The sequence below is a fragment of the Nomascus leucogenys genome, chromosome 2, assembly GCF_006542625.1.
Source record: "Nomascus leucogenys isolate Asia chromosome 2, Asia_NLE_v1, whole genome shotgun sequence".
NCBI lineage: Eukaryota > Metazoa > Chordata > Mammalia > Primates > Hylobatidae > Nomascus > Nomascus leucogenys.
The window spans coordinates 21,044,803-21,071,633 of record NC_044382.1 but is presented as its reverse complement, the minus strand read 5'-3'; the positions used below and the strand labels follow the sequence as shown (position 1 = coordinate 21,071,633).

Sequence of the window (26,831 nt, the reverse complement as noted above, 5' to 3'; positions counted from 1 at the left end):
AGACCACGGTGAAACCCCGTCTCTACTAAAAATACAAAAAATTAGCCGGGCACGGTGGCGGGTGCCTGTAGTCCCAGCTACTCGGAGAGGCTGAGGCAGGAGAAAGGCGTGAACCCGGGAGGCGGAGCTTGCAGTGAGCCGAGATTGCACCACTGCACTCCAGCCGGGGCGACAGAGCAAGACTCCGTCTCAAAAAAAAAAAAAAAAAAGATTCATGTTGTAGCATGTGTCAGAATTTCATTCCTTGTTAAGGCTGAATAATATTTCATTGTGTATGCATATCACATCTTGCTTATTCATGCATTCATTAATAGACACTTAGGCTCCTTCCTCGTTTTAGCTATTGCGAATAAAGCTGCTATGAACATGGCTGTACAAACATCTCTTTGAGACTGTTTTCAATTCTTTTGGCTATGTACCCAGAAGTGAAATTGCAGGATCAATGGTAATTCAATTTTTTTGTTTGTTTGTTTGTTTGAGATGGAGTCTCTCCCTGTCGCCCAGGCTGGAATGCAGTGATGTGATATCAGCTCACTGGCACGTCTGCCTCCCGGGTTCAAGCGATTCTCCTGCTCCAGCCTCCTGAGTAGCTGGGATTACAGGCGCGTGCCACTGCACCCAGCTAATTTTTGTATTTTTAGTAGAGACGGAGTTTCACTATGTTCGTCAGGCTGGTCTTGAACTCTTGACCTCGTGATCTGCCGGCCTCGGCCTCCCAAAGTGCTGGGATTACAGACATAAGCCACCGTATCCAGCGGTTGTTTTCAATTTTTTTTTTTTTAGAGATGGGGTCTTGCTATGTTGCCCAGGCCGGTCTTGAATTCCTGAGCTCAAGTAGTCTTCCACACACGGCCTCCCAAAGCACTGGAATTACAGGTGTGAGCCACCATGCTCAGCCCTATATTTAATTTTTTGAGGAGCTGCTATACTGTTTTCCATAGTGGCTACACCATTTTATATTCACTGTGTGCAGAATTTTACAAAACTGGGAGTTTCAAAGAAATTTAGGGTTTACTTTCTGCCCTCAGTAATATTCTTCCTGGGTATTCTCATGGTGCTTTGTCTGTGGGAACTCTATGACACCCACCATGTTTTCCCTTGCAGTATAGTTGTCTTACCTTCTCCAGCTGTCAGGACCCTGAGAGTAGGTAGGATCTAGGTAGAATTCACCTCTAAAGACAGTGACCTGGATGAGTCTCCCAGCTTCCCTGGTTCCCCATATATAGTACTGCAGGAAGTTATTGTATCTCTTGTAGGTATCTGATAAGTAAGGAGAATGATGCCTCTCAACAAGATGGCTGAGAGGATGGGTCTAGATAATGTATCCTGAGTGCTTAGCACAGCACCAAGGACATGGTATGTGCTAACTATTTTATGAAGCAGGAGAGTGTTGTGGCTAAAAGTGCAGACTTTTAATCCCTATAAGACTCTGTTTGTTTTCTCATTTGTAAAATGGATTATTCTGAGGATGAAAAAGGATGACCTATACAAGGTTTATGCAGCATCACATAGCAATTTGCGAGTGCTCAAAAAAATGGCAGTTATCTTTACCATAACCAGTTTCTTGATTCATCTTAGTTCAATATTGATCTATGATGTTTATTCTATCAGTTCATTCAAATATGCCCTGTCAAATCATTCTGGTTCATCCCTAACCAACATTTGGCAGATTTCCTAATCTTCCCGTCACTGATAATTTAAAGCTCAGTTTCTGCAGTCCAAATCTGTGATCTCAATTATTATTATTATTATTTTTCGACAGAGACTTACCCTGTCACCCAGGCTGGAGTGCGGTGGCACCATCTTGGCTCACTGCGACCTCCACCTCCCAAGCTCAAGTGATTCTCCTGCCTCAGCCTTGTCAAGGACAATCCTTGACCTTTCTTGGCTTGTAGATGCATCACTCCAACCTCTGCTTTCTTCTTCAGGTGCCATTCTTCCTCTCTGTGTGTGTCTCTGTTTTCTTATAAGAAAACCAGTCATACTGGACTAAAGGCCCACCCTAATGACCCCATTTTAATTGCTTACAGTAGCCAATAGGGCAAAGACCCTACTTCCACATAAAGTTACATCCACAGGTATATGGGTTAGGACTTCAGCATATTTTAGGAGAGTCACAATTCCATCCATAACATGTAGAAAAGTAAAAAAAAAAAATAATATAATGGATAGCCATAAAACCACCACTAGATTCAATAGTTGTTAACATTTTGCCACTTTTGCTTTTACTACCAATCTACTTTTTTACTGTTACTATCTCATCCCTAAATACTTCTTAATGTATCTCCTAAGATTGGTCTTTTACACACTACATTATCATACCTGTAAAATTAAAAATTCCCTAGTATCCACTAATAAAGAGTGGCAATAGATTGTATTATTACTCAAAAGTATTCACTTTCCTCTTCTCTATGGGAAGATGACACACTCCTCCCCTATAATCTTAGCGCTTGGCCATATTGCTTCAGCAAACACTGTGAGCAGCAAGATGCACATTGTGCGCTGTAGAAGCTTTTCTAATCATTTCCTGGGTTTTGGAATAAGACACAGGGATCCAAACAGCTATCAGGAATATAACCATAGTCAACTGGCAGTACAAGTGACTTGAACATGAAATAAACTTTTGTTTTACAAACCACTAAAACCTAGGGTTGTTTGTAATTACAGATTTCCCCAGTGAATTTAGAGCTGCTTTTAATGTTTTTTAGGCCAGTATCTAGTCAAGAGTTTTGCATTGTATTTGGTTGTTATGTCTCTTAAATCTCTTATTGTGGAACAGTCCCCACTTACCTTTTTCTTTCTTTCTTTTTTTTTTTTTTTTTTGAGACAGTCTTGCTCTGTTGGCCAGGCTGGAGTGCAGTGGCACAATCTCAGCTTGCTGCAAACTCTGCCTCCCAGGTTCAAGCAATTCTCCTCCCTCAGCCTCCTGAATAGTTGGGATTACAGACATGAGCCACCATGCTGGCTAATTTTTATATTTTCAATGGAGACAGGGTTTCCCCATCATGGCCAGGCTTGTCTCCGACTCCTGACCTCAAGTGATCCGCCCTCCTCGGCCTCCTGAAGTGCTAGGATTACAGGCGTGAGCCACCATGCCCAGCCCACCACTTACCTTTTCTTTCTTCCTTGTTTCTCCTCCTTTTTCATTTTCTTCTTTTTTTCTCCTAGGACACATGTTCAAAGATATTGTTTTTCTTGATAAAATTTACTTTTTGAAGAAGCCAAGTCAGTGATCTTACATAATACCCCGCATTCTGAATATGTCTGATTATGTTCTTTTGGTGTGTGTGTTTTTGTTTTGTTTTTTTTAAGACAGAGTTTCGCTCTTGTCACCCAGGCTGGAGTGCAATGGTGCTATCTTGGCTCACTGCAACCTCTGCCTCCTGGGTTCAAACGATTCTCTTGCCTCAGCCTCCCGAGTAGCTAAGATTACAGGCGCTATCAATACAATTGCAATACAATTGCAATCAATTATAGTTATTATTTTTATCAATGCTCAAATTATCACATATTTGGCCAGTGGGAACCCCTTTAAGCTGGCTCATCTTTTTTGAGATACACTCATTAGTCTGAGCATTTCCTTCCTTTCTGGGACAACACAATGTCCCCGGCTCGCCTAGAATTTTGTCTGCCACAATGTAGAGCCAGCCATTTCTTCAAAGAGTTTATTTTCATTTTCATGGGGAATGGTAATTTGAAGTTAAGATCTGGATGCTTATTGCTTCTGGAGTGGCATTTTATCTCCACCCAATGGACAGAGCTGGGAAATACACTTTATTTTTTTGAGACATTATCTGGATCTGTCGCCCAGGCTGGAGTGCAGTGGTGAGATCTCAACTCACTGCAACCTCCTCCTCCCTGGTTCAACTGATTCTCATGCCTCAGTCTCCCGAGCAGCTGGGATTTATAAGCATGTCCCACCATGCCAGGCTAATTTTTGTATTTTTAGCTCAGAGTTTCACCACATTGGCCAGGATGGTCTCAATTTCCTGGCCTCAAGCAATCTGCCCGCCTTGGTCTCCCAAAGTGCTGAGGTTACAGGCATGAGCCACCGCACTGGGCCTGGAAAATACATTTTTAAAAATCATGAATTCAGGGCCAGGCACAGTAGCTCACACCTGTAATCCCAGCATTTTGGCATGCAGACAGCTTGAGCCCAGAATTTGGAGACCAGCCTGGTTAACATGGGGAAACCCTGTTTTTTTCTTTCTTTTTTTTTTTGCTTTTAAGGAGCGGAGAGTTTAATAGGCAAGAAGGAAGGGAGAAGACAGAAGAAAGAAGCTCCCCCATACAGAGACACAGGGATGGGGTCTCCAAAGCCAAAAGAGGAGGTCTCCACCTGGCAGGGATACCAGCCAGGTCTATATGCAGAGGCTGGAGGTGGTGTTTGATTTGCATAGGGCTCAAGGGATTGGTTTGACTAGGCATGACATTCACGTAGCCTGTAAAAAAGCTGACCCTCCCACCCTAGCCTTTTAATATGCAAATATAGGGCGCCATGATGTTCTATACTCCTGGGGATATGCGGAGGTGGCCATGTTGCCAGGAACATGTGGGGAAAGGGCAGGAAGGCCACAGGAATCTCCATGTTTGGGTGGGCCCACTTTCTAATGGTCAGTATTTGCATATCAAAGGTTGCTGCGCTGGCGCTAAGAGCCAGGGCTTTAGAAGAAACTTTTCTGGAGATGCTTTAAAAAACGAAAACTTCCCTTGGCCAGGTACGGTGGCTCACGCCTGTAATCCCAGCACTTTGGGAAGCCGAGGCCGGAGGATCACGAGGTCAGGAGATCGAGACCATCCTGGCTAACACAGTGAAACCCCGTCTTTACTAAAAATACAAAAAAAAAAAAAAAAAAAGTTAGCCAGGTGCGGTGGCAGGCATCTGTAGTCCCAGCTACTCAGGAGGCTGGGCCAGGAGAATGGTGTGAACCTGGGAGGCGGAGCTTGCAGTGAGCCGAGATCGCACCACTGCACTCCAGCCTGGGCGACAGAGCGAGACTCTGTCTCAAAAAAAAAAAAGAAAAAAAGAAAAAAAAGAAAAATTCCCAAGGACCTCTCTTCCTACAACATTCCCCACTATGGAGATGCCACACTAACTGCTGTTAGAGGGTTTTGGGTGATGATTCTTTCTGGCTACTTTCTGCTGAAAAGGGGAGTCAAATGGGGAACAGCAGCTAGAGTTCCTCCTGGGGTGGATCTAAGTGTCCTCAGAAGAATGGCATCTCCACGTGTGTTTCAGTTTACAGCACCATTTGGAGTTTGATTGCTTCTAGGTGAGAAGAAACAATTTGAGTTATAGTATTGAGTATATAGTATATAGGCTCCAAATATCAATACAAGACATACAAGCAAGAGAGTGCTTAAAAAAGGGGTTAACCAATTCCATAAAGAAGACTGGAATTTATTAAAAAGGGATTGTAGCCACTCAGAGCTGAAGCTGTCATGTTTCCTGAGCCTGTCAATAATTATGATTTGTTTTTTTTTTTTTTTCTGAGATGGAGTTTTGCTGTTGTTGCCCAGGCTGGAGTGCAATGGTGTGATCTTGGCTCACTGCAATCTCCACCTCCCGAGTTCAAGCAATTCTCCCACCTCAGCCTCCTGAGTAGCTGGGATTACAGGCACGTGCCACCATGCCTGGCTAATTTTTTGTACTTTTAGTAGAAACAGGGATTCACCATGTTGGCCAGGCTGGTCTTGAACTCCTGACCTCAGGTCATCCGCCTGCCTCAGCCTCCCAAACTGCTGGGATTATAGGCATGAGTTGCCACGCCCAGCTGATTTGATTTTTAAGTACCTGTAGATTTTCCTCTACTTTACTAGAGGTGTTAATCCAAAAGCAGCATGTTTCATTTAAAACTGCATTACTAAACCCAAAAAAAGGCCTAGCAGACTCAGTGATGGTAAAACTTTCATGCTTCCTTTTTGTCAACTATTATCCCTGCTATAAAGATAATAATTAAGCAAAATACTATAGCAATGGAAACTCTCTGTCCAATATTTCAGCTTAAAGGTGCTACCCATGGGAGGTCTGTTCCAAGATGGCCAAATAGGAACAGCTCTGGTCTGCAGCTCCCAGTGTGATCGACGCAGAAGACGAGTGATTTCTGCATTTCCCACTAAGGTCCCTGGTTCATCTCTTTGGGACTGGTTGGACAGTGGGTGCAGCCCACGGAGGGAGAGCCGAAGCAGGGTGGGGCGTCACCTCACATGGGAAGCGGAAGGGGTCAGGGGATTTCCCTTTCCTAGCCAAGGGAAGCCATGACAGACTGCCTGGAAAAACGGGACACTCCCACCCAAATACTGGGCTCTTCCCATGGTCTTAGCAGCCGGCAGACCAGGAGATTCTCTCCCGTGCCTGGCTCAGTGGGTCCCACCCCCATGGAGCCTTGCTCACTGCTAGCGCAGCAGTCTGACGTCGACCTGCCAGGCTGCAGCCTGGTGGAGGGAGGGGCGTCTGCCATTGCTGAGGCTTGAGTAGGTAAACAAAGTGGCCTGGATGCTCGAACTGGGTGGAGCCCACCACAGCTCAGCAAGGCCTACTGCCTCTATAGACTCCACCTCTGTGGGCAAGGCATAGCTGAAAAAAAGGCAGCAGAAACTTCTTCAAACTTAAACATCCCTGTCTGACAGCTCTGAAGAGAGCAGTGGTTCTTCCAGTACAATGTTTGAGTTCTGAGAACAGACAGACTGCCTCCTTGAATGGGTCCATGACCCCCATGTAGCCTAACTGGGAGACACCTCCCAGCAGGGGTCGACAGACGCCTCGTACAGGTGGGTGACCCTCTGGGACGAAGCTTCCAGAGGAAGGATCAGGCAGCAATATTTGCTGTTCTGTAATTTGCTGTTCTGCAGCCTCTGCTGGTGATACCCAGGCAAACAGGGTCTGGAGTGGACCTCCAGCAAAGTCCAACAGACCTACAGCTGAGGGACCTAACTGTTAGAAGGAAAACTAACAAACAGAAAGGAATAACATCAACATCAACAAAAAGGACATCCACACCAAAACCCCATCTGTAGGTCGCCAACATCAAAGACCAAAGGTAGATAAAACCACAAAGATGGGGAGAAACCAGAGCAGAAAAGCTGAAAATTCTAAAACCAGAGTGCCTCTTCTCCTCCAAAGGATCGCAGCTCCTCACCAGCAATGGAACAAAGCTGGATAGAGAATGACTTTGACGAGTTGACAGAAGTAGGCTTCAGAAGGTCGGTAATAACAAACATCTCTGAGCTAACGGAGCATGTTCTAATCCATTGCAAGGAAGGTAAAGACCTTGAAAAAAGGTTAGACAAATGGCTAACTAGAATAAACAGTGTAAAGAAGACATTAAATGACCTGATGGAGCTGAAAACCACGGCACGAGAACTTTGTGATGCATGCAGAAGCTTCAATAGCTGATTCGATCAAGCGGAAGAAAAGATAGCAGTGATTGAAGATCAAATTAATGAAATAAAGTGAGCATACAAGATTAGAGAAAAAAAGTAAAAAGAAACGAACAAAGCCTCCAAGAAATATGGGACTATGTGAAAAGACCAAATCCACGTTTGATTAGTGTACCTGAAAGTGATGGGGAGGATGCAACCAAGTTGGAAAACACTCTTCAGGATATTATACAGGAGAACTTCCCCAACCTAGCAAAGCAGGCCAATACTGAAATTCAGGAAATACAGAGAACAGCACAAAGATACTCCTCGAGAAGAGCAACCCCAAGACACATAATTGTCAGATTCACCAAGGTTGAAATGAAGGAAAAAATGTTAAGGGCAGCCAGAGAGAAAGGTCAGGTTACCCACAAAGGGAAGCCCATCAAACTAACAGCACATCTCTCAGCAGAAACCCTATAAGCCAGAAAAGAGTGGGGGCCAATATTCAACATTCTTAAAGAAAAGAATTTTCAACCCAGAATTTCATATCCAGCCAAACTAAGCTTCATAAGTGAAGGAGAAATACAATCCTTTACAGACAAGCAAATGCTGAGAGATTTTGTCACCACCAGGCCTGCTTTACAAGAGCTCCTGAAGGAAACATTAAACATGGAAAGGAACAACTGGTACCGGCCACTGCAAAAACATGCCAAATTGTAAAGACCATCGATGCTAGGAAGAAACTGCATCAATTAACGGGCAAAATAACCAGCTAACATCATAATGACAGGATCAAATTCACACATAACAATATTAACTTTAAATGTAAAAGGGCTAAATGCCCCAATTAAAAGACACAGACTGGCAAACTGGATAAAGAGTCAAGACCCATCAGTGTGCTGTATTCAGGAGACCCATCTCACATGCACGGACACACATAGGCTCAAAATAAAGGGATGGAGGAAGATCTACCAAGCAAAAAAAAAAAAAAAAAAAAAAAAAAAAGGTTGCAATCCTAGTCTCTGATAAAACAGACTTTAAACCAACAAAGATCAAAAGACACAAAGAAGGCCATTACATAATGGTAAAGGGATCAATTCAACAAGAGCTAACTATCCTAAATATATATGCACCCAATACAGGAGCACCCAGATTCATAAAGCAAGTCCTCAGAGACCTACAAAGAGACTTAGACTCCCACACAATAATAATGGGAGACTTTAACACCCCACTGTCAACATTAGACAGATCAATGAGATAGAAAGTTCACAAGGATATCCAGGAATTGAACTCAGCTCTGCACCAAGCAGATCTAATAGACATCTACAGAACTCTCCACCCCAAATCAACAGAATATACATTCTTCTCAGCACCACATTGCACTTATTCTAAAACAGACCACGTAATTGGAAGTAAAGCACTCCTCAGCAACTGTAAAAGAATAGAAATCACAACAAACTGTCTATAAGACCACACTGTAATCAAATTAGAACTCAGGATTAAGAAACTCACTCAAAACCACACAGCTACATGGAAACTGAACAACCTGCTCCTGAATGACTACTGGGCACATAACAAAATGAAGGTGAAATAAAGATGTTCTTTGAAACCAATGAGAACAAAGACACAACATACCAGAATCTCTGGGACACATTTAAAGCAGTATGTAGAGGGAAATTTATAGCACTAAATGCCCACAAGAGAAAGCAGGAAAGATCTAAACCTGACACCCTAATATCACAATTAAAAGAACTAGAGAAGCAACAGCAAACACATTCAAAAGCTAGCAGAAGGCTAGAAATAACTAAGAGCAGAGCAGAACTGAAGGAGATAGGGACACAAAAAACCCTTCAAAAAATCCATGAATCCAGGAGCTGGTTTTTTGAAAAGATCAACAAAATTGATAGACCGCTAGCAAGACTAATAAAGAAGAAAAGAGAGAAGAATCAAATAGACGCAATAAAAAATGATAAAGGGGATATCACCACTGATCCCACAGAAATACAAACTACCATCAGAGAATACTATAAACACCTCTATGCAAATAAACTAGAAAATCTAGAAGAAATGGATAAATTCCTGGACACATACACCCTCCCAAGACTAAACCACGAAGAAGTTGAATCCCTGGATAGACCAATAATAGGCTCTGAAATTGAGGCAATAATTAATAGCCACCAACCAAAAAAAGTCCAGGACAAGATGGACTCACAGCCGAATTGTACCAGAGGCACAAAGAGGAGCTGGTACCATTCCTTCTGAAACTATTCCAATCAATAGAAAAAGAGGGAATCCTCCCTACCTCATTTTGTGAGGCCAGCATCATCCTGATACCAAAGCTTGGCAGAGGCACAACAAAAAAAGGGAATTTTAGACCAATATCCCTGATGAACATTGATGCAAAAATCCTCAATAAAATACTGGCAAACCGAATCCAGCAGCACATCAAAAAGCTTATCCACCACGATCAAGTTGGCTTCATCCCTGGGATGCAAGGCTGGTTCAACATACACAAATCAATAAATGTAATCCAGCATATAAACAGAACCAAAGACAAAAACCACATGATTATCTCAATAGATGCAGAAAAGGCCTTCAACAAATTCAACAGCCCTTCATGCTAAAAACTCTCAATAAACAACTCTCAATAAAAACTTTCAATAAACAAGGTATTGATGGTATGTATCTCAAAATAATAAGAGTTATTTATGACAAACCTATAGTCAATATCATACTGAGTGGGCAGAAACCGGAATCATTCCCTTTGAAACCGGTACAAGACAAGGATACCCTCTCTCACCACTCCTAGTTCTGGCCAGGGCAATCAGGCAGGAGAAAGAAATAAAGGGTATTCAATTAGGAAAAGAGGAAGTCAAATTGTCCCTGTTTGCAGATGACATGATTATATATTTAGAAAACCCCATCGTCTCAGCCCTAAATCTCCTTAAGCTGATAAGCAAATTCAGCAAAGTCTCAGGATACAAAATCAATGTGTAAAAATCACAGGCATTCCTATACAACAATAACAGACAAACAAAGAGCCAAATCATGAGTGAACTCCCATTCACAATTGCTGCAAAGAGAATAAAATACCCAGGAATCCAGCTTACAAGAGATGTGAAGGACCTCTTCAAGGAGAACTACAAACCACTGCCAAACGAAATTAAAGAGGACACAAACAAATGAAAGAACATTCCATGCTCATGGATAGGAAGAATATTGTGAAAATGGCCATACTGCCCAAGGTTATTTATAGATTCATTGCCATCCCCATCAAGCTACCAATGACTTTCTTCACAGAATTGGAAAAAACTACTTTAAAGTTCCTATGGAACCAAAAAAGAGCCTGCATAGCCAAGACAATCCTAAGCAAAAAGGACAAAGCTGGAGGCATCACGCTACCTGACTTCAAACTACACTACAAGGCTACAGTAACCTAAACAGCATGGTACTGGTACCAAAACAGATATATAGACCAATGGAACAGAACAGAGCCCTCAGAAATAACATCACACATCTGCAACCATCTGATCTTTCACAATCCTGACAAAAACTAGAAATGGGGAAAGGATTCCTTATTTAATGAATGATGCTGGGAAAACTGGTTAGCCATATGTAGAAAGCCAAAACTGGATCCCTTTCTTACACCTTATACAAAAATTAATTCAAGATGGATTAAAGACTTAAATGTTAGACCTAAAACCATAAAAACCCTAGAAGAAAACCTAGGCAATACCATTCAGGACATAGTCATGGGCAAGGACTTCATAACTAAAACACCAAAAGCAATGGCAACAAAAGTCAAAATAGACAAATGGGATCTAATTAAACGAAAAAGCTTCTGCACAGCAAAAGAAACTACCATCAGAATGAACAGACAATCTACAGAATAGGAGAAAAATTTTGCAATCTCCCCATCTGACAAAGGGCTAATATCCAGAATCTACAAAGAACTTAAACAAATTTACAAGAAAAAACAAACAACCTCATCAAAAAGTGGGCAAAGGATATGAACAGACACTTCTCAAAAGAAGACATTTATGCAGCCAAAAGACACATGCAAAAATGCTCATCATCACTGGTCATCAGAGAAATGCAAATCAAAACCACAATGAGATACCATCTCATGCCAGTTAGAATGGCAATCATTAAAAAGTCAGGAAACAACAGATGCTGGAGAAGATGTGGAGAAATAGGAATGCTTTTACACTGTTGGTGGGGGTGTAAATTAGTTCAACCATTGTGGAAGACAGTGTGACAATTCCTCAAGGATCTAGAACTAGAAATACCATTTGACCCAGCCATCCCATTACTGGGTATATACCCAAAGGATTATAAATCATGCTACTATAAAGACACATGCACACATATGTTTATTGTGGCACTATTCACAATAGCAAAGACTTGGAACCAACCCAAATGTCCATCAGTGATAGACTGGATTAAGAAAATGTGGCATATATACACCATGGAATACTATGCAGCCATAAAAAGATGAGTTCATGTCCTTTGCAGGGACATGGATGAAGCTGGAAACCATCATTCTCAGCAAACTATCACAAGGACAGAAAACCAAACACCACATGTTCTCACTCATAGGTGGGAACTGAACAATGAGAACACTTGGACACAGGGTGGGGAACATCACACACTGGAGCCTGTTGGGGGGTGGGGGACTGGGGGAGGGATAGCATTAGGAGAAATACCTAATGTAAATGATGAGTTGATGGGTGCAGCAAACCAACATGGCACATGTATACCTATGTAAGAAACCTGCACATTGTGCACATGTACCCTAGAACTTTAAGTATAATAATAATTAAAAAGAAATCTATCAGAAGGATCAGTTAAAATTAAAAAAAGAAAAAACAAAAAACAGAAGGTGCCACCGTGTATAACCCTAATGCAAATAGTAGAGTGAGGACAGCAGTTCCCACAAGTGTGGTGTGGCAGGTAATTTCCATCTAAAATTTTACTTGCCAAGATATAGAATTCCCCTTTGGGGGTCTATGTAGTTCCTTGGTTTTATTTTCCCAAACAAAGAAACCTCCAGGTGATGGGCACCTTACTCACTTTCATTACCTGGCAGAATTTGCAAGATAATTGCCCAGAACCAGCATATTGATTCACATTTTTATGTTACCCATCCCTTTTTCCCCCCAAGCTGCAGAAGATCACCACTTGATTCACAGGAATAAGCAGGGTTAAATTGTAGGCAAAAAGCTTAAAAACAATAATGAGACTAGGATTTAATGACAAATGTATGATAAGCTTTGGAGCAAAATTTTTCTCTCCAGTCCTCATTTTGGTAAAAACTAACTATGAATAAACTTTAGTCTTATACTTGGCCTGATTATTTGCATAAAGTGCAGCAAGAATGATTTTGACACAGGCCTTTTGGATTGGCTTTGATGAAACTCTGTTCCTCAAGGAATTTTAGGTAAGACTTTTTTTTGTTTTTTTTCGTTTTTGTTTTTTGAGATGGAGTCTTGCTCTGTCACCCAGGCTGGAGTGCAGTGGCGCAATCTTGGTTTACTATAACCTCCTCCTCCCGGGTTCAAGCAATTCTTCTGCCTCAGAAGACTGCTTGACTTTTGAAGAATGACTGGTAGCTGGGACTACAGTCGCCTGCCACCATGCCTGGCTACTTTTTGTATTTTTAGTAGAGATGGGGTTTCACCATATTGGCCAGGCTGGTCTCGAACTCCTGACCTAGTAGAGATGGGGTTTCACCAAATTGGCCAGGCTGGTCTCGAACTCCTGACCTCATGTGATCCACCCACCTCAGCCTCCCAAAGTGCTGGAATTACAGGCGTGAGTCACTGTGCCTGGCCTTCAGATAAGACTTTTAAAGCCGAGCCCAGCCATGGGTTTGTATCCTCTAATACGTGTGAGTTGGGTGATCCTCCCCTCTTGAGGTCCCAGGATAAACTCAGAGCTTCCAGACCTGTTAGAAAGTGACATTCTTTACTGACCACAGGTTAGGAACCCTGTGTGGGGACTGTGCAGACAAGGTATGAGGCCAGTTCTCCCCAAGGGGCTTTTATTGGCTTTGCATGTCAAGCTTGATTCCTTAAAGGGAAACACACCCTTTCAGTCAAATCCCTGGTAAAATAACCAGTTTTTCCAATTGTGTCGTGTTTACAAAGAAAAATGGATTCTGACTGCACTGAGACAAACAACTATATTGCCATAAGTTAATAAGTACTCACAGATAATTTCCAAATTCTAGAGGAACCAGACAGAGAAAAATAAATATGCTCCAAATTTTCTTCACAGTATAACTTACTCAATTATTAAAGGCCATAGTTTAAAATAACTTTCCTTGACTCTGAAAATCAAAACAAAGATCGACAATATTCCAAGCAAAGGTTAAAAAGGTTGCTTTAACTTTCTGAGTGTAGTCCACTTAGTAAACTTTTATTTTGCTTGATATTTGTCAACATGTCTGTTCTTTATGAGTCCCTACATTCTTTATTTCAATGTTATAATCTTTATAGCTATTAAAAACCTGCATTTGAGAACACCTGTTAAATTCCTTTATATATCTTGATTATAAACCATCTTTTGAGAAGGAACAAAGCAGACAACAATTGTCTGTGAATGAAGAATTTTCAGGATAGTTATAGTTAAAAATATGACTGACGAAGTTTATTTATCTTCATGGTTTACAATAACTTTACCCTTAATTATGATTGATAGCATATACTTAGACATTAGAATTTTAGAAATCCCATACAATTTTGGAACATACATTAGTATTATTCATCAAAATATAACTTAAAGAACATTGGACATCATTTTGGCAATCTCACGTGACTAAACATGTCAAATGATCCTATTTATCTCTTTTCTGAATGTTTTGGGGCCCTCTGAACCAACCAAAAAGTCAGGTATCAGGAAGGACAATTTCCAGATTGCCATAAATTATTTTGCCAAAATGATGACTCAAAAGGCAAAAACCTTTCATTAGCCTTTACTATGACATGAAAATTTTGTTCAAAGCAAAATTTTACCCTTGCATTAATTTATTAATGTTAATCCCAATTCATTTATATGAAACCTTATAGATTATTCCATTTAATCCTAACCAATTTGACCGTGAAGTGAAAACTTTACAAACCTTTTATAACCCTTTTACTAAAGGGCAGATTAGCATCTTAAGACCTCCTTGCTATGCTTTTATTTTAATGCTTAATTTATGTAAAGACCATATAGATGCTATGGGAGAAGACAGTGTAGTACTTCTACTATGCATTTCCCTGCAAAGCAACCCAAAGCCAATTGGCTTATTTTATAATCAGCCCATCCCTGATAGGAGTCTCATCTCCCAGTGTGGGATGTGGATGGGGAAACCCCATTTCTACAAAAAAAAATACAAAAATTAGGTGGGCATGGTGGCACGCACCTGTAGTCCCAGCTACTAGGAAGGGAGGTGGGAGGTTCACCTGAACCCAAGAGGTCTAGGCTGCAGTGAGCTGAGATCATGCCATTGTACTCCAGCCTAGGTGACACAGTGAGACTCTGTCTCAAAAACATACACATAAAAAAAATAAAAATCATGAATTCGTATTGATAAGTAATTTTCAAAAATTCACCTAAATGAAAGTAGGGCTCCTACAGGAGGTAAGATTTGGTTGTCTCCCGGTCAGCTTGGAGAGAGGAGTTTGTGGAAGTAAAAGGTGAGGAATGATAACCTACAGAAAACTGACTTCACAGCAACAGAAACAAAGAAAAGATGCAGGATGTCATAATTTATGTCTTGGTCCTGCCACATATGTGACCTTATGTAAACTATTTTTTTCTCTTTGAGTCTCAGATTTCCCCTTTGTAAAGGTGAAATCCCAGTTCCTCTTTTGCATCCCTCTGATGTTACTCTGAGCATCAAAAGTGATGACTACCATTTGTGGTACTATTATGAGGATATACACACATACTGATATAGATCCCTGTATGGATACACAAAAAACTGGTAACAGTAACTGCCTAAAGTATGTTGTTAGGAGTCAGTGAGAGACTTTTTACTACATATAAAAGGATTTATATTGTTTGAATATTTTTCTTTTTCTTTAGAGACAGATTCTTGCTCTGTCACCCAGGCTGGAGTGCAGTGGCTAATCATGGGTCACTGCAGTCTCGAACTCCTGGCCTCAAGTATCTTCCCACCTCATCCTCCCCTAGCTAGGACTATGGGCATGGGCTACCACGCCTGGATAATTTTTTTCTTTTTTGTAGGAACAGGGGTCTTGCTACGTTGCCAAGGCTGGTATGAATCTCCTGAGCTCAAGCAATCCTCCTGCCTCTGCCTCCCAAAGTGCTGGGATTACAGGAGTCAGCCACCGTGCCTGGCCTGAATATCTTTCTTGAGGATGGAAAAAAAAAAAAGTAAGTAAGTAGGTAATGAATTTGAAAGAGCTTTGTAAATCACAAAGTATGACACAAATATTAGGATTTTATTTTTACTATTATCCACCAGCAACAAGATATCAAACACTGGTTCTGTGATTATTTAATGGTGAAAAAGATGAATAAATCAATTTAGTAAACCCATATGTTGGAATATTGAATCCATTTTTCTTTTAAAAATCACACTTTGGAATAATTGATGATATTGGCAAATGCTCAAGCTGAGTGGAAAAATATATCAACATTGTATAGGCGAATAATTCCAATCTTGTGCATTCCCCGTGTAAATCTACATACACACAAAAAAAGACTGAAAGGAACCATCCACAATGCTTTGATGGGAAAGACGGAGAAACAAAGTGTTAATTTTCTTAACTATAGTTTTGGTGTATTCCAGATTTTCTACAACGAGTTAATAAATGCCACTAAGAAAAGGGGAAACATCACAGCTACACCTTCAAACGTCAGAAAAAGAATTCTTTTTTTTTTTTTTTTTTTTAGGTGGGGGTATGATTTTGATCTGGGCACTAACGGGGATACTGATTGCTTTCGCCACTAAGTCAAGACCAGCAGATAAAAAATAATTTTTAAAAACCTCGTGAGAGTGATCTGCCGCAGGACGAGAGGAGGAAGAAGCAAGCGTGGGAGGTGCTAACGGAGGAACCTAAACCTCCATCCTCTTCCCCCGGGAGGTTAAGAACTACAGGGAGAGGCGAGACAGACTATGACCGCCCTACGGCTAGAGCAGCCACAAAGAGAACACTTCCGGGGCGGGGCTATCTGGCCCTTTCCCTTCCGCGTGGAGAATGTGGGGCGCCTGTAAAGTTAAGGTTCACGATTACTTGGCCACCACTTCCATCACTCTGAGACGGTACCTGAGATTGGGGGCGACCATGGCAAAAAGCAAGTTCGAGTACGTGAGGGACTTCGAGGCTGACGACACCTGCCTGGCCCACTGCTGGGTGGTAGTGCGGCTTGACGGCCGGAATTTCCATCGGTGAGCGAGCTCGACTTGGGGCGTCGCGGTGCGCCAGCGCTTCCGGGGAATCTAGCTTCTACCCTTGCAAATCCTCCCGCCTCCCCGCCCCAGTCACGGTTACCGGGGTAACGCGGTAGCCAATGAGTGCGCAGCATGGAGCATCGCCCCGCCCTGCATGTTGGCTAGGACAGTGCCTGAACGCTGGCTGTTAGCGTAATTGAATGGGCGATGTGCTCCCGTGATGAGGATCTGGCTTGGAGTGCCCGTGTTAAGTGAACAGAGACCTGTTAGCAAGGACCTGTTGTTAAAAGTCACTCTCATGCACAATATTTAAGCTCTTAAGCCAATTGCCTAGCTATTCTGTTAGATATCTTTGAATGCTGACTGTTCAGAAGTCTGTGTAAGCCTTGCTTGTGGGCAATACTTAACGTCTGTGCTTCATTATCAGTAAGAGGCCACATGGACTAGATTCAACAGACAGTGAGAAAAAAAGAGAAGGCTGGGCGCGGGAGGCAGGAGGATCACTTAAGGCCAGGAGTTGGAGACCAAGTTTTTTGTTTTTGTTTTGTTTATTTTTTTTGGTTGTTGTTGTTTGTGAAACTCCGCCACTACAAAAAAATAAAAAAAAAAAAAGAAGGAAGAGAGAAAGAAAAAGAAAAAAAATTTAATTTGCCCGGCGCAGTGGTGCACACATGTCGTTCCAGCTACTCGGAGGATCGCTTGAGCCTGGGAGGTCAAGGCTGCAGTGAGCGGTGATCGGACACTGCACTCCAGCTTGGGTGACAGAGCAAGACCCTGTCTCAGAAAAAGAGGGAGGGGGAAAAAGAAATAAAACAGAAAGATGGGAATTTAATCTTTAAAGAGGGCTGCATTATTAATGATTATTATAACTAACATTTGTTGGGCACTTACTAGGAGCTAGGTATGATTACTTTTATCTTCTCCCTAATCTTCAGGACAACCCAATGAGTTAAATATTCTTTTATTCCCATTTCACAGAAAGGAGAGTTGAGGCTTAGCATTTATGTCTGGTTTTCTCAAATTCAGGGCAGGAAAAAAACTAAGTTCTTAAGAAAATGGATCAGGTTGTGGCTAGTTGAGCATTTGGGTTCACAGTGCTATTACATTATCTTTCTCCAAACAGCCTCTGTTATCTAGCAACAGAGCGTGTTGTTAATGACAGGCTTCCATCCATGCTTTCTTCCCTTTTCTCTTTCCCCTATGAAGGTTTGCTGAGAAGCACAACTTTGCAAAACCCAATGACAGCCGTGCTCTCCACCTGATGACCAAATGTGCCCAGACTGTGATGGAAGAACTAGAGGATATTGTGATTGCGTATGGACAGAGTGATGAGTACAGCTTTGTGTTCAAGCGGAAAACCAATTGGTTTAAAAGAAGAGCCAGGTAATTCCGTAACCTTCCTCCTTTCTTCAGAATATCTCCTCCCAGCATCTGGCTTTCTGTTTATCTTAATCGCAGATTTACAGGCTACAGATGATGTCTGCAGTATTTGTAACTGCAGAGTACATGTATATTTCCTGTTTAGATTGTTATACTTCCATCTGATAGCCGAGCATTCTGTGTGCCTCTTTTATCTGATTCTTCCCCCACATGCCCCATAAGATTGGTTTCTAGACTGACCTGGCATTGAACATTAAGATTAGAAACAGAGACCATAAGAATGTGATATTAACAATTCATAGGTTGGCTTTAGCCAGTGATAGTCTCTACATGCATTGCATTACACTGTTCTTCAAGAGAGATCTCATTATAAAATAAACAAATCAGATATTTGATTTGGCAGTATTTTGAAATGCTGTATGGGAAACAAATCATATAATGAATTGGTTTTTTCTTTCTTTTTTTAATAGAGGTGGGGTCTTTCTGTGTTGCTTAGGCTGGTCTCAAACTCCTGGCCTCAAGCAGGTCTCCTGTTTTGGCCTCTCGAAGTGCTAGGATTATAGACATGAGCCACCACGCCCAGCCTGAATTGGCATTTTTTTTACAATAATGGTTTCCCTCCTTTCATGACTGTAAACACAAACAGATCAGGCATGGTGGCTCACGTCTGTAATTCCAACACTTTGAGAGGGCGAGGGAGAGGATTACTTGAGCCCAGAAGTTTGAGACCAGCCTGGGCAAGATGGTGAGACCTCATCTCTACAAAAAATTTAAAAATTAGCTGGGCTCAGTGGCATGTGCCTATAGTCACAGCTACTCAGGAGGTTGAAGCAGGAGGATCCATTGAGCCAAGGAATTTGAGGCAGCGGTGACCTATGATTGTGCCAATGCACCCCAGCCTGGGGGACAGAGAGATTCCATCTTTTAAAAAATAAAATAAAATTTAAAAATACCCCTTGAATCATAAATTCATATCACATCCTGTAGGGAAAAATTTAGTATCAGTAGGTTACTTAATAGAATTGGAAGGAGAGGCAGGCTGCATTTAAAATACATAACTGGCCGGGTGTGATGACTCACGCCTGTAATCCCAGCACTGTGGGAGGCCGAGGCAGGCAGATGACTTGAGGTCAGAAGTTTGAGACCAGCCTGGCCAACATGGTGAAACACCATCTCTACTGAAAATACAAAAATTAGCTGGGTGTAGTGGCCTGCACCTGTAATCCCAGCTACTCAGGAGTCTGAGGCAGGGGAATCACTTGAACCCAGGAGACGGAAGTTGCAATGAGCCAAGATGGCGCCATTGCACTCCAGCCCAGGCAACAGAGCAAGACTCTGTCCCAAAAAAAAAGAAGAAAAATAAATACAGAACCAAGGTATTAAAATGGTGTTTCTTAGCCAAATGCATTTTATCTCCTGGCTTTCTGGGCAGTTTGTGTAATCTCTCTGTGGTACCCACAGGTCTTATCATGGTGTTGAATTAATTCCTTGTATTTTTCTTTTTCTTGCTCCACCCAATGTGCGTTACATTTTCAAGTAAGTTCATGACTCACGTGGCCTCCCAGTTTGCCTCCAGCTATGTGTTTTATTGGCGGGATTACTTTGAGGACCAGCCCCTTCTGTATCCCCCAGGCTTTGACGGAAGAGTCGTGGTGTATCCCAGCAACCAGACTTTAAAGGACTACCTCAGCTGGCGACAAGCAGATTGTGAGTGGCACCAAATAAACACATGTAGTTAAACCACCAATCCCATGCCTTACAGGTGTTGATCTGATACAGGATTGGCTCACATATACTTTGTTTCAACATATACTTTGTACAGAATGCAGTATTTAAATATTTTTTCAATTAGTTAAAAGTATTTTTTTTTTTTTTTTTTTTTTTTTTTGAGACGGAGTCTCGCTCTGTCACCCAGGCTGGAGTGCAGTGGCGCGATCTCGGCTCACTGCAAGCTCCGCCTTCCGGGTTCACGCCATTCTCCTGCCTCAGCCTCTCCGAGTAGCTGGGACTACAGGCGCCCACCACCACACCCGGCTAATTTTTAATTTTTAAGTTTTCTGTAGAGACGAGGTCTTGCTATGTTAAAAGTATTTGAAAAATTAAATTTTATGTAAAAACTCCTTATCTCTATTTTTTTTTTTAAGACAGAGTTTCGCTCTTGTTGCCCAGGCTGGAATGCAGTGGTGCGATCTCGGCTCACTGCAACCTCCACCTCCTGCGTTCATGGGATTCTTCTGCCTCAGCCTCCCGAGTAGCTAGGATTACAGGCATGTGCCACCACGCCCAGCTAATTTTGTATTTTTTAGTAGAAATGGGGTTTCTCCATGTTAGTCAGGCTGGTCTTGAACTCCTGACCTCAGGTGATCTGCCCGCCTGGGCCTCCCAAAGTGCTGGGATTATAGGCGTGAGCCACCACGCCCGGCCGCCTTATCTCTATTTTTTAAAAAAATCAGATGTGGCAATACTGGATCTGCATTCTTACTTAGTACTGGACAAAGCCTGTGCAGTGGCAGCTACCTTTACACACACACACACACAAATGCCAGTGTGCCATAGTCTCTGCCATTCCCTGGTGTTCCTCTGGGGTCACCCACTGCTTTACACATTTATGTTCATGCCAGCCTCAGCGGGTATTTGAATTGCGACCCTTGCCTTATGTGACTGTGATGATGTTTGTGAGGCTTTTACTTGCTTGTTCTAGTTTGAATTTTCCAGAAGAACTGGAAAAGAGATTGGAATAATATAAATCAAATAACATCTAAAGTATTCCTAGGATTAACACACAAGTTAACAGATTTGTATAATGTATAACTGAAATGACCAAATAAAACTGTTGTTAGGGATGAAGTTTTTTCCCTCCTGCTCCTTCCCTCCATGTTCCCTATGTAGGACTTCAGGCAAGTCACTAAATGTCTCTGAGATCTCTTTACTTTGAAAGAGGAGAGAGTCAGGGCTCTAGTATTCCTTGAAGAATAAACATTCAATAAAGATTTTAGGTATATAAACATTACTATTTTGTTGTCCTCACAGGTCACATCAATAATCTTTATAATACGGTTTTCTGGGCACTTATACAACAATCTGGACTAACACCAGTACAAGCCCAAGGGAGATTACAGGTATAAAGATCTTACTGCATTAATACTTAACTGGGGACAGTTCGCTGTAGGCTCTCCCATAACTTTTTTTTTTGTTAAATTTACATTTCTTTCTTTTAAGATCCCTTTACAGCTTTGTTTTGAAAGGATATAAAAATCATAATAGGAGCAGCTCTGCTGCCTGCTTGGTCTGTAATCCTGGATGAATTACTGCTTCTCCCTGAGCCTTTGTGTTCTTGGTGGAAAATGGAATTGACGGCACTGGCTCTGCATTCCCACGTGCTAACACTTGCCTGGAGCCGTGTATGACTGTGTATGACTGCCGTCTTCAGCACTGACTTTTTTTTTTTTTTTTTTTTTTTTTTTTTTTTTTTTTTTTTTTGAGACACAGTTTCACTCTGTTGCCCAGGCTGGAGTACAGTGGTGTGATCTCAGCTGACTGCAACCTCCACCTCCTGTGCTCAAGCGATTCTCGTGCCTCAGCCTCCTGAGTAGCTGGGATTACAGGTGCATGCCACCACACCCAGGTAATTTTTGTATTTTTAGTAGAGACAGGGTTTCACCATGTTGGCCAGGCTGGTCTTGAACTCCTGACCTCAAGTGATCTGCCTGCCTGAGCCTCCCAGCGTGATGGGATTGCAGGTGTGAGCCAGTGAGCCACCACACCCGGCCAGCACTGGATTTTTGTCAGTCCCACCAGGCCTCTTCCCTCATTGCCATTTTCCCTGCTGGGTACCTGTAGTTTCTTGGGTTTATGACCTCTGTGTATGGGAAGAGTTTGTGCTGAGTTTGTTACTTTCATAAATGTCCTAATAACTACTCACATCATGCTTCTGTGTAATTTTATCCTTTCTGCCTCAGTTCTTTATAGGTAAAATGTAGAAAATAGTAGTTTCTACGTCACAGGTTTATGGTGAGAATTAAATGGCATGATGCATGTAAAACACAGAATAGTATGAAGCACATTGTAAGTGCTTAATAAATACAGGTTTTTGTTATAACAGTGCTACTTGTAGGATGACTAACTGTGAAATGAGGTGTTGTAACAGATCTTTTATTTGTATTTTATTTTATCTATTTATTTATTTTTTGAGATGAGTTCTCGCTATTTTCCCCAAGCTGGTCTTGAACTCCTGGGCTCCAGCAGTCCTCCCACCTCAGCCTCCCAAGTAGCTGGGATTACAGGTGCATGCCACTGTGCCTAGCTGTAACAGTTACTAAGACAATGCATGGTACATTATGATTGCTTAGTAAATGGTTGTCATTTTTAATAATAGTAATGATAGAGATTTTTATATAGCAATAATAGGAATACTGGGGCCTGGCATAGTGGTTCACGCATGTAATCCCAGCACTTTGAGGAGGCCAAGGTGGATGGATCACCTGACGTCAGGAGTTCGAGACCAGCCTGGCCAACATGATGAGACCGCTTCTCTACAAAAATTCGCTGGGTGTGCTGGCACACACCTGTAATCCCAGCAACTCAGGAGGCTGAGGCATGAGAATCGCTTGAACCTGGGAGGTGGAGGTTGCAGTGAGCTGAGATTGCACCACTGCACTCCAGCCTGGGCGACAGAGTGAGACTTTGTCTCAAAAAAAAAAAAAGGCATACTGGTAGGTATATCCAGGTATGGAAGAGTCAAGTTCAGATTTTGATTCTTTGTAGAAGAATAAGGACAACCTTTTAACCTTGGGGAATTTATATAACCTTTCTAAGTTTTACTGGACCAAATACATAATATGTACTCAGTTAGTATTAATTCCCCCCACTCCCTTTCAGTCTTGACTTGTGAAGCCAGTGTTTGGTATAGGAGAGAATTTTATCTAAATAAGATCATAATTGCCCTTAAGATGAAAATTTACTAATAACTATAAGATGTTTGATAAAATCCTTCCACTTCTTGATTGTGGAAATTTAGGTTGTGGGTTGAATGGATAGTAGCATTAGGGGAGAAAGAAGACATGCAGAGCTTTTAATATCTATTTTTATTTCCTCAGGGAACTCTTGCAGCAGACAAGAATGAGATTTTGTTTTCTGAATTCAACATCAACTATAATAATGAGCCGCTGATGTATAGGAAAGGGACTGTGTTGATATGGCAGAAGGTAATGCTGTTATATTCAAAGAAATGGAAGTCAGGAAAAAAGAGCGCCTGTGCCCATTCCAAGCTGTGCCCTCCCTGCTGCCTGTATGCTGATGTGACTCCAGTTGCTAACGCAAACCTTTCCAAGAGGAGAGGCCATAGATTCTTATTTTTAATGTGAATTTTGTTAGTCAGTAGTGGTCCGAAATCTCCCATAAATAAGTAGAATTACAGAATTTTAGAATTAGTGCCTTTATTTTTCTGTGTTGTAAGCTGTCCCTGTATCTGATAAAATCCTTTAAAAAGGATACAGTACAGGTGTGAGGATTTGTGCATTCATAAAATACTTAGAAAATACTTTCACACTGGATAGTACCATTAAATGGTCTCTCCATGCCACGACAACTGTAATGTGAGGCACTAAGAGACGATGTATATGAGGGTTTGTTATTTTCATAAATGTCATGAGATTCCCTTGACATTCATACTTACCTTAATATTCTGTAATAAGTCTGTACATTTACCTATATCCTTAATTTTACCAGTATTTTCTCTCTGTACCAGCTGTTGGGTATAATGATTTCTCTAAATTTATTTCCTTCCATGTAAAGGTTTTTTTTTTTTTTTTTTTTTCTGAAATGAATGTTTTCAAGTACCAAGGAGTACCTTGAGAGCTAGTCATTCCACTGGCAACTCGAGCTCTTTGAGTTGTTCAAAACATTTGTTCTTTGGTACAGACTTGGATACTTAATGCAGGTGGAAGGTAAGGAATACCTTTAATTCTATAGTTATTGCTAATGAGGAAGATGGAATCCTTTCTTTGTTCCTAAGATCGCTTCAGAATAGTATAACCTTTTTTTTTTTTTTTTTTTTTTTTTTTTTAAGACAGAGTCTTGCTCTGTTGCTCAGGCCAGAGTACAGTGGTGCCATCTCGGCTCACTGCAACCTCCACCTCCTGGGTTCAAGGGATTTCCAGCTAATTTTTGTATTTTTGGTAGAAGCAAAGTTTCACCATGTTGGCCAGGCTGGTCTCGAACTCCTGACCTCAAGTGATCTGCATATCCCAGTCTCCCAAAGTGCTGAGATTACAGGCGTGAGCCACCGTGCTCAGATAACATAACCTTTTTAAAACTATTTTTAATTATAAAGAACTTAATGCATACTGAGATTTTATATATATATGTATATATACACACATACATATGCGCATATATATACACATATTTATATCTATATATATATCAAATCTGGCAGTCGGAAGTATATGAAGATAAAAAGTGAACTATGCCCACATCTTTCCTTTCTCTCCCAAACGCACCCCTGAGTTAACAATGTCACTACTTTATTTTTACCTGTAGGTGGATGAAGTGATGACAAAAGAAATTAAGCTGCCAACAGAAATGGAAGGAAAAAAGATGGCAGTGACCCGGACCAGGACAAGGCCAGTGCCCTTGCACTGCGATATCATTGGGGATGCTTTCTGGAAGGAACATCCAGAGATTCTAGATGAAGACAGCTGACCCTTTGTGCTTCAGTTCCGGTGTGCTTAACCATGCAAGCCCTCCCACCTCCCAAGGCTCCTTGCCTTAGGTGGCTGTAGCATCCCTACCACCCAGGACACTGGTGCGAATGACACAACTCAAGTTGGGAGGGGAACAGGGAAGGAAGGGATGGATGGGGGTGGTGTATCTTGTTCTGTTTAAGCAGAACACCTTATTTGCGGTGTTGGAACATGGTTCCTTTGGCAGAAGTGCTTTTTTTTTAATCGCAGTACTATTTTTATAAAGCAAGAACTATTTCATGCCTTGGAGAATGAATCATTTTTAGATTGTGACATAAATCTTGTAAAAAACTGTCAGTTATTTTCATCTATGAGAGAAGAGGAGCCCAAACTCTCGCCCACCTGTTCTTAACCAGAAAACCCACTGACTTTGAAAATCTCACCTCTGCCACCCATCTACTTGCATTCATCTTTGGCAGACCTCAAGATAAATATGGGTTAATGCCTGCATGATGCCTCTGAATTCAGGAATTGCAGGGAAAACTCAGGGCTTTGTGCCAATCTCTAAGTTGGCAACTTTGGCTGAACAAATGAGTAGTGGCTTCAGTGTCCTTGCGTACACATTCTGTGGATTGATTTAATGGAGTTGTCAGCATGATCATCATCTTCTAGCCAGGGGCATAGTTGCCAAGGCCATTTACCTCTTTCTAAGAAGAAACAGAATTATGTGTATATATGAGAGAAAGAAACAAGAATGAGTGAATGAGGATGAAGAACGATTTACCCCATGTACTCAAGACATTTCAGTTTTAAAAGTCACTTTCCTATTAGACTTCCTGAAAAAGATTCTCACATAGCCTCTATGTAATCAGAAAAATGACATTTGATTTCAAGAGCAGAGGGGTAAACATGCTCTGCTAATCTACAGGTAGCAGGTGTCAGAGGAGTCATAATATTAATAGTGCCACCTTCTCTTGGGTCAGTGGAGATGGGTGAGGAGCAGCAGAGAGCAGCAGGGATCATCACATGCAGCCAAACTTGGCCTCTGAAGGGGGAAGGTAGTGGGAATAGGTGGTGAGAGAACTCACATTTTTCTCTTGTCCTGGTTTTATATTTTGGAGGGAAAGGATTATTTGGCCCTATTAAGAATTAAGAGGCTGGGTGCGGTGGCTCACGTCTGTAATCCCAGCACCTTGGGAGGCCCAGGCAGACAGATCACCTGAGGTCGGGAGTTCGAGACCAGCTTGACCAACGTGGAGAAACCCCTATCTCTACTAAAAATACAAAACTAGCTGGGCATGGTGGTGCATGCCTGTAATTCCAGCCACTCGGGAGGTTGAGGCAGGAGAATCATTTGAACTCAGGAGGCAGAAGTTGCAGTGACCCAAGATTGTGCCATCACACTCCAGCCTGGGCAACGAGAGCAAAACTCCATCTCAAAAAAAAAAAAACCAAAAAACAAAAGACATGGCTGGATGTGGTGGCTCACCCCTGTAATCCCAGCACTTTGGGGGGCTGAGGCGGGTAGATCACTTCAGGCTAGGAGTCCAAGACCAGCACATCCAACATGGCAAAACCCCGTCTGTACTAAAAATAGAAAAATTAGCCAGGCGTGGTGGCGTGTGCCTGTAATACCAGCTACTCAGAAGGCTGAAGCAGGATAATTGCTTGAACCTGGTAGGTGGAGGTTGCAGTGAGCTGAAATCATGCCCCTGCACTCCAGCCTGGGTGACAAAGCAAAACTGTCTAAAAAAAAAAAAAAAAAAAATTAAGAGACAGCCCATGTCCCAGTGCCTTGTCTTGCACTGCAGAATTTACATCTAAGAAGAAAATGTATTTTTGAAAGGGCGATGGCTGGCCTCATCCCTCACTAATTGACAACCCATCTGTTGATGCCATTTTTTCCCTTCCTGTTCTCACTCCACAGAAAGAGGAGATACGGTTCTTGTTTGGTAATTGCTAAAATCTCTTTGAGGAAAGAAATAAAGATGTCAACTCCT

At 41.8% G+C, this 26,831-nt stretch overlaps 1 protein-coding gene and 1 long non-coding RNA gene across 4 annotated transcripts in view; one reads left to right on the top strand and one right to left on the bottom strand.

Annotated features, from left to right (window-relative positions):
- Positions 1–16,811, bottom strand: part of LOC115837956 — a 20,653-nt gene extending 3,842 nt beyond the window's left edge. For both annotated transcript variants that reach the window (XR_004032996.1, XR_004032995.1), the window contains exon 1: positions 16,644–16,811. This is a non-coding gene — a long non-coding RNA (uncharacterized LOC115837956). The remainder of the gene's footprint in view (positions 1–16,643) is intronic.
- Positions 16,453–26,831, top strand: THG1L (tRNA-histidine guanylyltransferase 1 like). Of its 2 annotated transcripts, none has more exons than XM_003268582.4 (6): positions 16,453–16,765; positions 17,975–18,151; positions 19,686–19,855; positions 21,179–21,267; positions 23,245–23,352; positions 24,689–25,341. In XM_003268582.4, the coding sequence occupies exons 1-6, from the start codon at positions 16,575–16,577 to the stop codon at positions 24,848–24,850; spliced, it is 897 nt and encodes a 298-aa protein (XP_003268630.1). In that variant the 5' UTR covers positions 16,453–16,574; the 3' UTR covers positions 24,851–25,341. The 2 variants fall into 2 exon arrangements, with proteins under 2 accessions (XP_003268630.1, XP_030681709.1); XM_030825849.1 differs by having other exon boundaries at positions 16,547–16,765; positions 19,781–19,855; positions 24,689–26,831.